The sequence below is a fragment of the Salvelinus sp. IW2-2015 genome, linkage group LG13 (genome assembly GCF_002910315.2).
Source record: "Salvelinus sp. IW2-2015 linkage group LG13, ASM291031v2, whole genome shotgun sequence".
Lineage (NCBI taxonomy): Eukaryota > Metazoa > Chordata > Actinopteri > Salmoniformes > Salmonidae > Salvelinus > Salvelinus sp. IW2-2015.
In genome coordinates, this window is record NC_036853.1 from 22,371,116 (window position 1) to 22,387,775 (window position 16,660).

At 43.8% G+C, this 16,660-nt stretch overlaps 1 protein-coding gene across 1 annotated transcript in view; it reads right to left on the minus strand.

Annotated features, from left to right (window-relative positions):
* The window catches only part of LOC111972308 (sec1 family domain-containing protein 2), a 164,314-nt gene that overhangs the window by 120,939 nt on the left and 26,715 nt on the right, over window positions 1–16,660 (minus strand). The window contains exon 4 of the mRNA XM_023999298.2: window positions 2,499–2,674. Coding sequence (XP_023855066.1) covers window positions 2,499–2,674 — 176 coding nt within the window. The remainder of the gene's footprint in view (window positions 1–2,498; window positions 2,675–16,660) is intronic.

The following is a 16,660-nucleotide window of genomic DNA, read 5'->3' on the forward strand; positions in this document are numbered from 1 at the left end:
AGAAATATAACAACAGAACAAAACATAGAAAAACAACATACAATGCCCACCCCAACTCACGCCCTGACCAACTAAAATAAAGACATAAAAAATGAACTAAGGTCAGAACGTGATAACAACAGGTGTACACTAACAGTGAAATGCTTACTTACGGGCCCTTCCCAACTATGCAGTATACAAAAAATAAAACAATAATAATAATAATAACAGTAATAAAAAATATATAGTAACACAAGGAATAAATTCACAATGAGCAATAATAGCTTAGTTATATACATGGGGTACCAGTACCAAGTCGATGTGCAGGGAAATTGAGGTAGATACAGTGCCTTCGGAAAGTATTCAGACCCCTTGACTTTTTACACATTTTGTTACATTACAGCCGCATTCTAAAATTGACCCCAAAAAATGGTTTTAGAAATGTTTGCCAATTTATTACAAATAAAACTTTGACAGCGTTTACAACATCGAATCTTTTTGGGAATGACGCCACAAGCTTGGCACACCTGTATTTGGGGAGTTTCACCCATTCTTCTCTGCAGATCCTCTCAAGCTCTGTCAGGTTGGATGGGAAGCGTTGCTGCACAGCTATTTTCAGGTCTCTCCAGAGATGTTCGATCGGGTTCAAGTCCGGGCTCTGGCTGGGCCACAAAAGGACATTCAAAGACTTGTCCCGAAGCCACTCCTGCGTTGTCTTGGCTGTGTGCTTTGGGTCGTTGTCCTGTTGGAAGGTAAACCTTTGCCCCAGTCTAAGGTCCTGAGCGCTCTGGAGCAGGTTTTCATCAAGGATCTCTCTGTACTTTGCTCCGTTCATCTTTCCCTCGATTCTGACTAGTCTCCCAGTCCCTGCCTCTGAAAAACATCCCCACAGCATGATGCTGCCCCCACCATGCTTCACCGTAGGGATGGTGCCAGTTTTTCTCCAGATGTGACACTTGGCATTCAGGCCAAAGAGTTCAATCTTGGTTTCATCAAACCAGAGAATCTTGTTTCTCATGGTCTGAGAGTCTTTAGGTGCCTTTTGGCAAACTCCAAGCGGGCTGTCATGTACCTTTTACTGAGGAGTGGCTTCCATCTGGCCACGCTACCTAATAGGCCTAATTGGTGGAATGCTGCAGAGATGGTTGTCCTTCTGGAAGTTTCTCCCATCTACACAGAGGAACTCTGGAGCTCTGTCAGAGTGACCATCGGGTTCTTGGTCTCCTCCCTGACCAAGGCCCTTCTCTCCCCCGAATCCTCAGTTTGGTCGGGCGCCAGCTTTAGGAAGAGTCTTGGTGGTTCCAAACATTTTCCATTTAAGAATGATGGAGGCCACTGTGTTCTTGGGGACCTTCAATGCAGCAAACATTTTTGGTACCCTTGCCCTGATCTGTGCCTCGACACAATCCTGTCTCGGAGCTCTACGGACAATTCCTTTGACCTTCTGGCTTGGTTTTTGCTCTGACAACGGTGGGACCTTATAAAGACAGGTGTGTGCCTTTCCAAATCATGTCCAATCAATTGAATTTACCACAGGTGGACTCCAATCAAGTTGTAGAAACATTTCGAGGATGATCAATGGAAACAGAATGCACCTGGGCTCAATTTTGAGTCTCATATCAAAGGGTCTGAATACTTATGTAAATAAGGTATCTGTTTTTTTATTTTCAATACATTTGTAAAAATCTCTAAAAACCTGTTTTCGCTTTGTGGGGTATTGTGTGTAGATTGCTGAGGATTGTTTTTTATTTAATCCATTTTAGAATGAGGCTGTAACGTAACAAAATGTGTAAAAAGTCAAGGGGTCTGAGTACTTTCCGAAGGCCCTGTATGTCCTCAGTGGGGACTGTGAGTATGTAGCCCACATTGTCATCAGGGGCTCTCCTCTGCAGCTCAGGGTCATTGTGCTCCAACCGTGAGAAAAAGGTGTTTAACTCGTCTGGTATGGTGGCGTTTTTTTTTGTAATCCGTGATCGCTAGGAGCCTCTGCCACATATGCCTTGTGTCTGACCTGCTGAATTCCTCCTCCACTTTGTCCCTATACTTCTGTTTCGCCATCTTGATCAATCTGCGTAGGTCGTATTAGTACTGTTTAACCATACTATTGTCCCCAGTATCTCTCTCTCTCAGTTTTTCTACAAGGCTGCTATCGATCCACGGATTGTGATTTGGTTAAGTTTTGAAAGACACTGTCAGCATCACATCATCTATGCATTTTTTTATGAATCCGGTGACTGAGTCTGCAAATTCATTGATGCCATCTTCAGATGCGACCCGGAACATATTCCAGTCCACATGATCAAAACAGTCTTGGAGCATGAATTCTGATTGGTCTGACCAATGCTTTACAGAACTGACCACCGGAACTTCCCTCAAGTTTTTGTTTGTTGGCAGGGAGAAGCAAGAAGGAGTCATGGTCGGATTTTCCGAAAGGAGGGCGGGAGAGGGCCTTATACCCGTAAAAAGTTAGGCCTAATTGGGTGTGATCGGGATCGGTGTGTATAGTGTACATGCGGTACCTGCAGCAGCAGTCTCTCGAAAGCCAGGCAGGCGTCCCAGCGGGGCAGGGTGGGGTGGCGGAGGGTCTGGGCGGTGGCCAGGCCAAGCTGGAGCACCCCACAGTTACTCTCTAGAGCTCCCCAGCTACTTTTAAACAGCTGCACGTAGGAACACAGCTGCTCCGGGGTTACACGGCCTGAAAGGGGAACAACAACATAGACATCAGACATGAGGAAATTATATGAATTTCCTATTTATACAGTAGTTCCTCCTTTAAAAATTGCGAGCTTATGCCGCGGGATTCAGAGGTAATTTGTGGTTTAGTACGGTACCCTGCGTTACCACTTCATTGCTCCAGACCAGCGCAAGGGGGAGTTAGAGCACTGATTATGCTTTTGGGTCCTACTGTGTCTCTAACTGACAATGAATGGGTGACATAAACCTAAAAAGAAACTGATAATTGTGCACAACTTCAGTTTTACTTACTATTTTATTTTTAATTTCACCTTTATTTAACCAGGTTTAACCAACCTGCCAGTTTAGAACAAGTTCTCATTTACAACTGCGACATGGCCAAGATAAAGCAAAGCAGTGCGACAAAAACAACAGAGTTACACAAACAAACGTAGAGTCAATAACACAAGAGAAAAATCTATGTACAGCATGCGCAAATGTAGAGGCGAAATAATTACAATTTGGAATTAACACTGGAGTGATAGATGTGCAGATGATGATGTGCAAGTGGAGATACTGGGGTGCAGAAGAGCAAGAGGATAAAGAACAATATGGGGATGAGGTAGTTGGGTGTGCTATTTACAGATTGGCTGTGTAGAGGTACAGTGATCGATAAGCTGCTCTGACAGCTGTGCTTAAACTTAGAGAGGGAGATATAAGACTCCAGCTTCAGTGATTTTGGACTGGAAGGAAAGGTGGCCAAATTAAGTGTTGGCTTTGGGGATGACCAGCGAAATATACCTGCTGGAGAGCGTGCTACGGGTGGGTGTTGCTATGGTGACCAGTGAGCTGAGATAAGGCGGGGCTTTACCTAGCAAAGACTTATATATGACTTGGAGCCAGTGGGTTTGGCGACGAATATGTAGCGAGGGCCAGCCAACGAGAGCATACAGGTCGCAGTGGTGGGTAGTATATGGGGCTTTGGTGACAAAACGGATGGCACTGTGATAGACTGCATCCAGTTTGCTGAGTAGAGTGTTGGAGGCTATTTTATAAATGACATCGCCGAAGTCAAGGATCGGTAGGATAGTCAGTTTTACGAGGGTATGTTTGGCAGCATGAGTGAAGGATGCTTTGTTGCGTAATAGGAAGCCGATTCTGGATTGGAGATGCTTAATGTGAGTCTGGAAGGAGAGTTTACAGTCTAACCAGACACCTAGGTATTTGTAGTTGTCCACATGTTCTAAATCAGAACCGTCTAGAGTAGTGATGCTAGTCGGGCGGGCGGGTGCGGGCAACAAATCGGTTGAAGAGCATGCATTTAGTTTTACTAGCATTTAAAAGCAGTTGGAGGCCACAGAAGGAGGGTTGTATGGCATTGAAGCTCGTTTGGAGGTTTGTTAACAAAGTGTCCTAAGAAGGGCCAGATGCATACAGAATGGTGTCGTCTGCGTAGAGGTGGATCAGAGAATCACCAGCAGCAAGAGCGCCATCATTGAAGTATACAGAGAAAAGAGTCGGCCCGAGAATTGAACCCTGTGGCACCCCCATAGAGACTGCCAGAGGTCCGGACAACAGGCCCTCAGATTTGACACACTGAACTCTATCTGAGAAGTAGTTGAACCAGGCGAGGCAGTCATTTGAGAAACCAAGGCTACTGAGTCTGCCGATAAGAAAGCGGTGATTGACAGAGTTGAAAGCCGATGAAGACGGCTGCACAGTATTGTCTCTTATCGATGGCGGTTATGATATCTTTTAGGACCTTGAGCGTGGCTGAGGTGCGCCCATGACCAGCTCGGTAACCAGATTGCATAGTTGAGAAGGTATGGTGGGATTCAAAATGGTCGGTGATCTGTTTGTTAACTTGGCTTTCGAAGATTTTAGAAAGGCAGGGCAGGATGGATATAGGTCTATAACAGTTTGGGTCTAGAGTTTCTACTCCTTTGAAGTGGGGGATGACCGCGGCAGCTTTCCAATCTTTGGGAATCTCAGACAATACAAAAGAGAGGTTGAACAAAAGTAACAGGGGTTGCAACAATTTCGGCAGATAATTTTAGAAAGAGAGGGTCCAGATTGTCTAGCTCAGCTGATTTGTAGGGATCCCGATTTTGCAGCTCTTTCAGAACATCAGCTGTCTGGACTTGGGTGAAGGAGAAGCAGGGGGGGCTTGGGCAAGTTGCTGCAGGGGGTGCTGAGCTGTTGGCCGGGGTAGGGGTAGCCAGGTGAAAAGCATGGCCAGCCGTAGAAAAATGTGTGTTGAAATTATCGATTATCGTAGATTTATCGGTGGTGACAATGTTTCCTAGCCTCAGTGCAGTGGGCAGCTGGGAGGAGGTGCTCTTATTCTTCATGGACTTTACAGTGTCCCAAAACTTTTTGGAATTAGTGCTACAGGATGCAAATTTCTGTTTGAAAAAGCTAGCCTTTGCTTTCCTAACTGACTGAGTATATTGGTTCCTGACTTCCCTGAAAAGTTGGAAATCACGGGGGCTATTCGATGCTAATGCAGAACGCCACAGGATGTTTTTGTGCTGGTCAAGGGCAGTCAAGTCTGGGGTGAACCAAGGGCTATATCTGTTCTTAGTTCTACATTTGTTGCATGGGCATGGCAAGAAAAGCACTTTTAAAGAGCAACCAGGCATCTTCTACTGACGGGATGAGGTCAATTTCCTTCCAGGATACCTGGGCCAGGTCGATTAGAAAGGCCTGCTCGCTGAAGTGTTTTAGGGAGCGTTTGACAGTGATGAGGGGTAGTCATTTGACCGCGGACCCATCACGCACGCAGGCAATGAGGCAGTGATCGCGGAGATCCTGGTTGAAGACAGCAGAGGTGTATTTAGAGGGCAAGTTGGTCAGGATGATATCTAAGAGTGTGTCCATGGTTACGGATTTAGGTTTATACATGGTAGGTTCCATAATAATTTGTGTGAGATTGAGGGTATCTAGCTAAGATTGTATGACGCCCAGAGTGTTAAGCATATCCCAGTTTATGTCACCTAACAGTAAGAACTCTGAAGATAGATGGGGGGCAATCAGTTCACATATGGTGTCCAGGTCACAGCTGGGGGCTGAAGGAGTTCTATAACAAGCAGCAACGGTGAGAGACTTGTTTCTGGAAAGGTGGATTTTTAAAAGTAGAAGCTCAAATTGTTTTGGCACAGACCTGGATAGTATGACAGAACTCTGCAGGCTAACTCCGCCCCATTTGGCAGTTCTATCTTGTCGGAAGATGTTATAGTTAGGGATGGAAATTTCAAGATTTTTGGTGGCCTTCCTAAGCCATGATTCAGACACGGCTAGAACATCAGGGTTGGTGGAGTGTGCTAAAGCAGTGAATAAAACAAACTTAGGGAGGAGGCTTCTATTGTTAACATGCATGAAACCAAGGCTTTTACAGTTACAGATGTCAACAAATAGTGCATTCAGAACAGAGAGTAAAAGGAGCAGAATTCTGGGCGCAGAAAAATAGATTCAAGGCATAATGTACAGACAACTAAAACTGTTGTTACACTAAGGTTTTTATTATTTTATTTTGTTCGGATTATTTTGCTCTTACTGTAGTACTGTAGGCCACTCCCGACCGGTAACGTTGTACAGTGCCTGAGGGCCACAACGGTCTAAGACACTTCATTAGCAGTGCAAGCTGTGTTGCTACAGACGATGCTAGTTCAATACCCGTGCCGGCCTCGACTGGGAGACCCATGAGATGACTGTAGGTTTTTGTTTTTTCTCCCTCTAAAAACAGAAATAAATAATTATAAATAACAAACTGGCTTAATTTACAAATGAGTAACAATGTCTCACCCAATATTCAAGAATGGCCTTTTTCCTCACTCATTTTACGTTATTTGAAATCTCCAAAATATTGTTATTTTTTAAACAAAGCGATTATTATTATTATTAATTTAGAATTATATAAAAGCCTGTTGGGTATTCTCACAGATATATTATTAACCCTGTTATTAGCAGAACAATATGTTTTGGTCATGGCTTCAGAGTGGTGCACAATGGGACTACCTTGCAGTTCTCCAGCTGTATCCACTGAAAGCACGCGAGGTTCAAGGCACGAGGGCAGGGGGCATGGGATGGGTAGCAGAGCCGCGCACAGAAGACCGACCTGGCCAATGGGGAAGGGAGGGGGTGGACCCCCACCCCGCCACACTGGCAACACTTTAAGGGGTATTGCACTAATAATGGCACTGACTAGGGAAATGTTCCCGCTGTTCTGTTGTTCATTGCCAGTCTGCATGTTCAAACTAAAACAATGTAACTAAATGGCATCTTTATGCTTTCATTAATAAAATAATGATAAAAATACTCTTTCAAAATGACAATGTTTATTTAGTTATTGATCATTAACAAATTACTATGGGAATAAATATCACTGAATTACAGAAATATCCTCCAATCCTCTATATGTAATTATTGGCGGAGAGTCACGTCATATTTTTATATTTACTGTAGGTCTACCGTAGGCGACATGAGTCTCACTAGTGTTGAGTAATGTGCTGTTAAAAAGTGGTGTAGGTCTTCTTTGGGATCGGTGTCCCTTCCACGGGACGGTTGAGCTAATGTAAGCTAATGCGATTAGCATGAGGTTGTAAGTAACAAGAACATTTCCAAGGACATAGACATATCTGATATTGGCAGAAAGCTTAAATTCTTGTTAATCTAACTGCACTGTCCAATTTACAGTAGCTATTACAGTGAAATAATACCATGCTATTGTTTGAGGAGAGTGCACAATATTGAACATGAAAAGTTATTAATAAACAAATTAGGCACATTTGGGCAGTCTTGATACAAAATGTTGAACAGAAACGCAATGGTTCATTGGATCAGGCTAAAACTTCGCACATACACGGATGCCATCTAGTGTCCTAAATTGCACCTGGGCTGGAATAATACACTATGGCCTTTCTCTTGAATTTCTAAGATGATGGTACAAAAAATACAAAAGAACGGTTGGTTTTTTCTTTGTATTATCTTTTACCAGATCTATTATGTTATATTCTACTACATTCCTTTCACAATTCCATAAACTTCAAAGTGTTTCCTTTCAAATGGTACCAAGAATATGCATATCCTTGCTACAGGCAGTTAGATTTGGGTATTTCATTTTAGGCGAAAATTTGGAAAAAAGGGCATATTGAAGTTAGAAGCAATAGCACAGTTTCACGCTGCTCTGGGGACTGGTCTTGATAAATCAATGAGATTTTTAGTTTCACTTAATCTCCATTTGGGTATTGGTTAGACTAGAATTAGAAAATTAGGGTGTAGAAATGTTATGCTCTTAGTGTAACCTACCTACCTCATCCCCATATTGTTTTTATTTACTTTGCTGCTCTTTTGCACACCAGTATCACTGCTCATCATCATCTGCTCATCTATCACTCCAGTGTTAATCTGCTAAATTGTAATTCCTTTGCTACTATGGCCTATTTATTGCCTTACCTCCTCATGCCATTTGCACACACTGTAAATAGACTTTATTTTTTTTCTATTGTGTTATTGACTGTATGCTTGTTTATTCGATGTGTAACTCTGTGTTGTTTCTGTCACACTGCTTTGCTTTATCTAGGCCAGGTCGCAGTTGTAAATGAGAACTTGTTCTCAACTAGCTTACCTAGTTAAATAAAGGTGAAATAAAATAAAGAAAAAAATGCACAAGGACAGCCTACTCCTTCCTCCCCGTTGGGAATAGAACCCCGGTCTCCCATTTGCCCTGCCCGTAAATAGCCCAGTACTGTACTACCGACCGTCACGTTGTACAGCGCCATATTTTCCATTCCATCCTAACGGAAACCCAGAGGGTTTTTTGTTTGTCTTGGAATAGAAACACCATAATATTAATCAAATTAATTAAGCAAGTACCAGTCAAAAGTTTGAACACACCTACTCATTGCAGTGTTTTTCCTTTATTTATACTATTTTCTACATTGTAGAATAATAGTGAAGAAATCACAACTATGAAATAACACATATGGAATCAGTTAAGAACAAATTGTTATTTACAAGGACAGCCTAGTCCTTCGTTCCCTTCGGGGAATTGAACCCCGTTCTCCCGTGTGTCTGCATTCTCTAGTACAGCCATTATTGAAGGCTATCAAATTATTCTCAAAGATGCCCTCTGGTGGTCAAACTAGCACTAACTAGCATGAATGGTTCCAGTGGTTGGCACGTTATTTAAATAACGTGCCATAGAATTCTGCGTCCCCATGCAAGCTGCGCCGCAGTACGCTGCAATTTTTAAAAGGAGGAACCACTGTATATTCATAGTCCTTAAATTAACCAATTGATCAAACAAACGATCACATGGTATGCCATGGTTCAGTGCATACACACTAGAATACTCATACTAGTCTGCCTGGGGTGGCAGCCTGTTAAGGTAAAGTTAGCTGAACTAATGGATGATAGTCACTTAACAGACCCACCCACTGACAGACAACCACTTTTCCTAATATCCTGATGGGAACAACACTGTATGGAAACAGAGATCCAGACTCCACAGGTAGAGGAGAGAAGCTTGGAGGAGATGTGCTGTGAGAACCTCAGCCATTGTATTGGGTATGCTGTATACTCTGTGCAAGTGTGCATCTGTAACTGGAAGTGTTGTTGTTCAAGTGTGAGAGTCTATGTTTGTGTACACCATAGTGTGGGACGGAATGTGTGTCTGTGAGAATGTGAGTGCGTGCACAACTGATAAGAGTCCTGTAAGGCTGTCTCAGAGTGTGACTAATACATGTGAATCAGAGGTTGTCTCTGATTATTTGCAGAGCTGGCAGTGTGAAGCAGGGTTAGTGCTCCCACCAAGACCCTCCTCTCCTCTACGGAGGATCCACAGAGACAGAGGAAGAATGGGGGGGGGGCAGCCTGGAGGAAGGGGCGAGGGGGACGGACAGGCAGACAGGGCGACCCCAGGGATAGCGGCGAGAGGAGAGGGGTACACATGAACTCCTCATAAAGCCCAATTCTTCATGTTGATATTCAGAGCCATGAACAGATGAGGGAGTATTTCCTGTTGGACTACATGGCCAATGTTTTCTTTAGTGCGGCCAAAAACATGACTGGAGGAGAAACAGACAGGAGAAATGAAAAATTAGACAACTTTCCAGAATGCAAAATATAAATGTATGGAGTCATGTCAAGTACAGATGTAACGACTTGAATTTGTTGATATTACACCAATGAGTCCCACCATAAGATGTAACGTCTAACCCATTTGAAACATAGTGTGTCTGAGCTACCTACTTCTGGGTACTTCTTCTAAATCCGTAGATACCAACCCTTAGTCTGTGTGATTAACAGGGGCTGAGCTAGAGTGGTGTTTGTGAGACAAGGGCGGATCCCGAAGGGGCCCGGGCCAGGTCTTTTTTTTGGACAAAAATGTCTGAAGAGTTTGAGCTACACATTATTAAAAGTCATCCATGAAAAGCTGAGACTCTCACGGACATGTAATGTTTTGCTATATGATGCCCACAAGCTACACAAGAGTTGTAAGGGGTTCTTCTACATAGAATATCATAGGAAATCCCAGGACATACAGTAGTAACTATAATACTGTAATGGTTTTGCGCCCCCTGGGCTCGTACGATGGAGAAGATCATCGTGGGCTATACTCAGCCTTGTCTCAGGGTAGTAAGTTGCTGGTCTATTGATATCCCTCTAGTGGTGTGGGGGCGGTGCTTTGGCGAGGTGGGTGGGGTTATATCCTGCTTGGTTGGACTGTCCGGGGGTATCGTCGGACGAGGACACAGTGTCCCCCGACCCACCCCTGTCTCAGTCTCCAGTATCTATGCTTCAATAGTCTATGTGCCGGGGGGCTAGGGTCAGTCTGTTAGATCTGGTGTAATTCTCCTGTCTTATCTGTTGTCCTGTGTGAATTTAAGTATGCTCCCTCTAATTCTCTCTCTCTCTCCCTCCCCCCCCGGAGGACTTGAGCCCTAGGACCATGACTACCTGGCCTGATGACTCCTGGCTGTCCCCAGTCCACCTGGTTGTCCTGCTGCTTCAGTTTCAACTGTTCTGCCTGCGGCTATGGAACCCTGACCTGTTCACCGGACGTGCTACCTTGTCGTGGTACCTACTGTTTTTGACTCTCCCTCTACCGCACCTGCTGTCTCAACCTCTGAATGCTCAGCTATGAAATGCCAACTGACATTTACTCCTGAGGTACTGACCTGTTGCACCCTCTACAGCCCTGCTGGTCAACTATGAACGTTTGAACATCTTGAAATACAATCTGGCCTTAATGTCCATGTACTCTTATAATCTCCACCCGGCACAGCCAGAAGAGGACTGGCCACCCGTCACAGCCTGTGAAAAACTAGGGAGTTTTTCCTAGCCACAGTGCCGCTACATCTGCATTGCTTGCTGTTTGGGGTTTTAGGCTGGGTTTCTGTATAGCACTTTGTGACATCTGCTGATGCTGGCTTTATAAATAAATGTGATTGATTGATTGACTCTAATAAGATCACATAACTGCTGTCACAATCTCCAAACTCTACACTGTTGTCACTGGCTAGTTGGATAGAAATCAAACAATTTCTGAACTTAATACGAGTTCATTTTTATCAGGATTTTGCTTTGTGGGACCTTACTTTTTTATTGATGATTGTCAAATAAAAATCATGAATGCAACTGTTTATATCAAATAGTTTTGTGTTCTACTTGTAGCCCTGGTTGTCCTAAAAAGAAAATGGCCTCACACTCCACTGTGAGGCTAAATATAGGGGCTGGACATGCAGATAAATGAAAGTCAGACAAATGAAAAGGTAATTTTTGCTTGGGTCTCAGGACTGAGACGTAATGCTGGAGTGGATAATAAAATGTGTTCAGTTTTCGGCAAGACCGGTTAGAATGGCAGCGTTAACCTAACAAAGGACTCTTATTCCCAGAAAGCATCTTAGTCTGGTGCTGAGTAAAGTTGACAGCGCTAAAGACGGTTGAAACTCAACCTGCTGGGTAATGTGGTCTCCTCACCTTCCTAAATCAACCTACGTGCTGTGCTCTCTGTGTGGCACCAACGGGCGGAATGGAAGATATGTGTACAAAAGCGAATCAGGTTACCTTTCCAACATTAAAACATTATTGAGGAATGGACCCGGGTCCAGGAATATCCAGACAGTGAAAAGCCATATTGTGAACAGCCCCGAACCGTGGCAGTAAAAAAGCCTGGCAGTATACTCAAACATCATTTAGCCTGATGTGCCAACCATAACTCAGCCCAGAAGCGGGGAGGAGAACCACAGCCAGGGCCAAACATAATTTAGCCCTAGAATAGGCCTGGGAGCGCAAGATACTGAGGGACAACCATAATCTAACCCAGGGGTAGAGACACAGTGTGAGAGGAAGTACAAGCCAGTGAAAAAAAGAGTGAATGAGAGAGGCACACAATGAGTTTGAGGATCAACCATGAGTCAACCCCTGAACAATGCTACGAGGCCAAGGGCCAAACATTATTAACCCTGAAACTGAACCAGGAGGATGACTTGCATGTTTAGTGGAGTGTGTGGGTGACTCAGGGGCTCAGAAGTTCTGGCTGTTTGAACATGAAGCTTTCCAGTGGTTTGCCTCACTAAAAGTCCAGGCTCGTAAGTCACGGTGCTGCCTGGAGCAGAGGAAGGAGCAGGGGCTTTTATTTATGGACATATCACTGGGCCTGCTCCCAGACTGTACAGTAGAGTACAGCACACACACAACACACTCCACTCAGTCACATCGCTGCACCTGTGTGTGTGTGTGTGTGTGTGTGTGTGTGTGTATATAAATAAGTGAAGCAGCAAGAGAGAGATTGTGTTGCTGCATACAGCATGTCTTATGTTCAGAATTGAACAGAAAATATGTGTAGCCTAGTCCTTTTTCTCCTGTTAATAATGTGCGAGATGTGTGTGTTGTGATTCTTCTGACATGGTTCCGATCCTGTTGGCTGGGAAAGCAGGAAATAGCTGTTTGATGCATTGGTTTGGCTGCAAATGTGTGAGTGTGTGTACGTGTACAATCGAGTATCTGCCATAGTCAACTATTTCTGCAAAGTGAAAAATTCCACAATACACTGGGGGAATTAGGCCATATGCTACAGAGCCAGCACAGGTCCTGTCAACACTTGTCTCTTCTACTGCAACACACACACACACAAACACACACTGAAACCAAAGCTGTCAAAATAACTCAGAGTTAAAACATCCAAAAACAACACTGAACACCCTCAGACTGACACATGAACACACGACTTATGCCATGTTAATATGATATCTGAGTGAGAGTTACTAACAAAATCATATGGGGAGCCCCTGGAGGTCGGGGCCCCTGGGCAGGTACCCAGCATGCCCGGTCAATAATACTGCATTTCTATACTATTTAAAAACTCTCAAATGCTACAGTGTCTTCAAAAAGTATTCATACCACTTGACTCTTCCACATTTTGTTGTGTTACAGCCTGAATTTAAAAAAAGATACATATACATAGGTATCTTCTTTTTTTTTTTTTTATGCATATATATACACACATACATACATACAGTGGGGCAAAAAAGTATTTAGTCAGCCACCAATTGTGCAAGTTCTCCCACTTAAAAAGATGAGAGAGGCCTGTAATTTTCACCATAGGTACACTTCAACTATGACAGACAAAATGAGAAAYAAAAWTCCAGAAAATCACATTGTAGGATTTTTAATGAATTTATTAGCAAATTATGGTGGAAAATAAGTATTTGGTCAATAACAAAAGTTTATCTCAATACTTTGTTATATACCCTTTGTTGGCAATGACAGAGGTCAAATGTTTTCTGTAAGTCTTCACAGGGTTTTCACACACTGTTGCTGGTATTTTGGCCCATTCCTCCATGCAGATCTCCTCTAGAGCAGTGATGTTTTGGGGCTGTTGCTGGGCAACACGGACTTTCAACTCCCCCCAAAGATTTTCTATGGGGTTGAGATCTGGAGACTGGCCAGGCCACTCCAGGACCTTGAAATGCTTCTTACGAAGCCACTCCTTCGTTGCCCGGGCGGTGTGTTTGGGATCATTGTCATGCTGAAAGACCCAGCCACGTTTCATCTTCAATGCCCTTGCTGATGGAAGGGGTTTTCACTCAAAACTCACGAACATGGCCCCCATTCATTCTCTCCTTTACACGGATAAGTCGTACTGGTCCCTTTGCAGAAAATCAGCCCAAAGCATGATGTTTCCACCCCCATGCTTCACAGTATGGTATGGTGTTCTTTGGATGCAACTCAGCATTCTTTGTCCTCCAAACACGACGAGTTGAGTTTTTACCAAAAAAAGTTATATTTTGGTTTCACTGACCATATGACATTCTCCCAATCTTCTTCTGGATCATCCAATGCCCTCTAGCAAACTTCAGATGGGCCTGACAATGTACTGGCTTAAGCAGGGGGACACGTCTCGCACTGCAGGATTTGAGTCCCTGCGCGCATAGTGTGTTACTGATGGTAGGCTTTGTTACTTTGGTCCCAGCTCTCTGCAGGTCATTCACTAGGTCCCCCGTGTGGTTCTGGAATTTTTGCTCACCGTTCTTGTGATCATTTTGACCCCACGGGGTGAGATCTTGCGGGGAGCCCCAGATCGAGGGAGATTATCAGTGGTCTTCTATGTCTTCCATTTCCTAATAATTGGCCCCACAGTTGATTTCTTCAAACCAAGCTGCTTTACCTATTGCAGATTCAGTCTTCCCAGCTGGTGCAGGTCTACAATTTTGTTTCTGGTGGCCTTTGATAGCTCTTTTGTCTTGGCCATAGTGGAGTTTGGAGTGTGACTGTTTGAGGTTGTGGACAGTGTCTTTTTATACTGATAACAAGTTCAAACAGGTGCCATCATACAGGTAACGAGTGGAGGACAGAGGAGCCTCTTAAAGAAGAAGTTACAGGTCTGTGAGAGCCAGAAATCTTGCTTGTTTGTAGGTGACCAAATACTTATTTTCCACCATAATTTGCTAATAAATTCATTAAAAATCCTACAATGTGATTTTCTGGATTTTTTTTCTCATTTTGTCTGTCATAGTTGAAGTGTACCTATGATGAAAATTACAGGCCTCTCTCATCTTTTTAAGTTGGAGAACTTGCACAATTGGTGGCTGAATAAATACTTTTTTGCCCCACTGTATACATATATATATATATGTATGTATTTGGGAGTAACTACAATGTTGTTGATCCATCCTCAGTTTTCTCCTATCACAGTCATTAAACTCTTTAACTATTTTAAAGTCACCATGGTGAAATCTCTAATTGGTTTCCTTCCTTTCCAGCAACTGAGTCAGGAAGGACACCTGTATCTTTGTAGTGACTGGCTGTATTGATACGCCATCCAAAGTGTAAATAATAACTTAATAACAGGACCAAGCCTGGCCTGCTGAGGAGTGACGGACTCCATCCTAGCTGGAGGGGTGCTCTCATCTTATCTACCAACATAGACAGGGCTCTAACTCCTCTAGCTCCACAATGAAATAGGGTGCAGGCCAGGCAGCAGGCTGTTTGCCAGCCTGCCAGCTTAGTGGAGTCTGCCACTAGCATAGTCAGTGTACTCAGCTCAGCTATCTCCATTGAGACTGTGTCTGTGCCTCGACCTAGGTTGGGCAAAACTAAACATGGCGGTGTTTGCCTTAGCAATCTCACTAGGATAAAGACCTCCATTCCTGCCATTATTGAAAGAGATCGTGATACCTCACATCTCAAAATAGGGCTACTTAATGTTAGATCCCTCACTTCAAAGGCAGTTATAGTCAATGAACTAATCACTGATCATAATCTTGATGTGATTGGCCTGACTGAAACATGGCTTAAGCCTGATGAATTTACTGTGTTAAATGAGGCCTCACCTCCTGGTTACACTAGTGACCATATCCCCCGTGCATCCCGCAAAGGAAGAGGTGTTGCTAACATTTACAATAGCAAATTTCAATTTACACAAAAAAAAAATGACGTTTTCGTCTTTTGAGCTTCTAGTCATGAAATCTATGCAGCCTACTCAATCACTTTTTATAGCTACTGTTTACAGGCCTCCTGGGCCATATACAGCGTTACTGAGTTCCCTGAATTCCTATCGGAACTTGTAGTCATAGCAGATAATATTCACATTTTTGGTGATTTTAATATTCACATGGAAAAGTCCACAGACCCACTCCAAAAGGCTTTCGGAGCCATCATTGACTCAGTGGTTTTTGTCCAACATGGTCTGGACCTAGTTTTGTCCCATGGAATAAATGTTGTAGATCTTAATGTTTTTCCTCATAATCCTGGACTATCGGACCACCATTTTATTACGTTTGCAATCGCAACAAATAATCTGCTCAGACCCCAACCAAGGAGCATCAAAAGTCGTGCTATAAATTCTCAGACAACACAAAGATTCCTTGATGCCCTTCCAGACTCCTTCTGCCTACCCAAGGACGTCAGAGGACAAAAATCAGTTAACCACCTAACTGAGGAACTCAATTTAACCTTGCGCACCCTCTAGTGGTGTGGGGCTGTGCTTTTGGCAAAGTGGGTGGGGTTATATCCTTCCTGTTTGGCACTGTCCAGGGTTATCATCGGATGGGCCACAGTGTCCTTGACCCCTCCTGTCTCAGCCTCCAGTATTTATGCTGCAGTAGTTTATGTGTCGGGGGGATAGGGTCAGTTTGTTATATCTGGAGTACTTCTCCTGTCTTATCCGGTGTCCTGTGGGAATTTACGTATGCTCTCTCTAGTTCTCTCTTTCTCTCTCTGAGGACCTGAGCCTAGGACTATGCCTCAGGACGACCTGGCAATGATGACTCCTTGCTGTTCCCAGTCCACCTGGCCGTGCTGCTGCTCCAGTTTCAACTGTTCTGCCTGCGGCTATGGACCCTGACCTGTTCACCGGACGTGCTACCTGTCCCAGACCTGCTGTTTTCAACTCTCTAGAGACGCAGGAGCGGTAGAGATACTCTTAATGATCGGCTATGAAAAGCAACTGACATTTACTCCTGAGGTGCTGACTTGCTGCACCGTCGACAACTACTGTGATTAT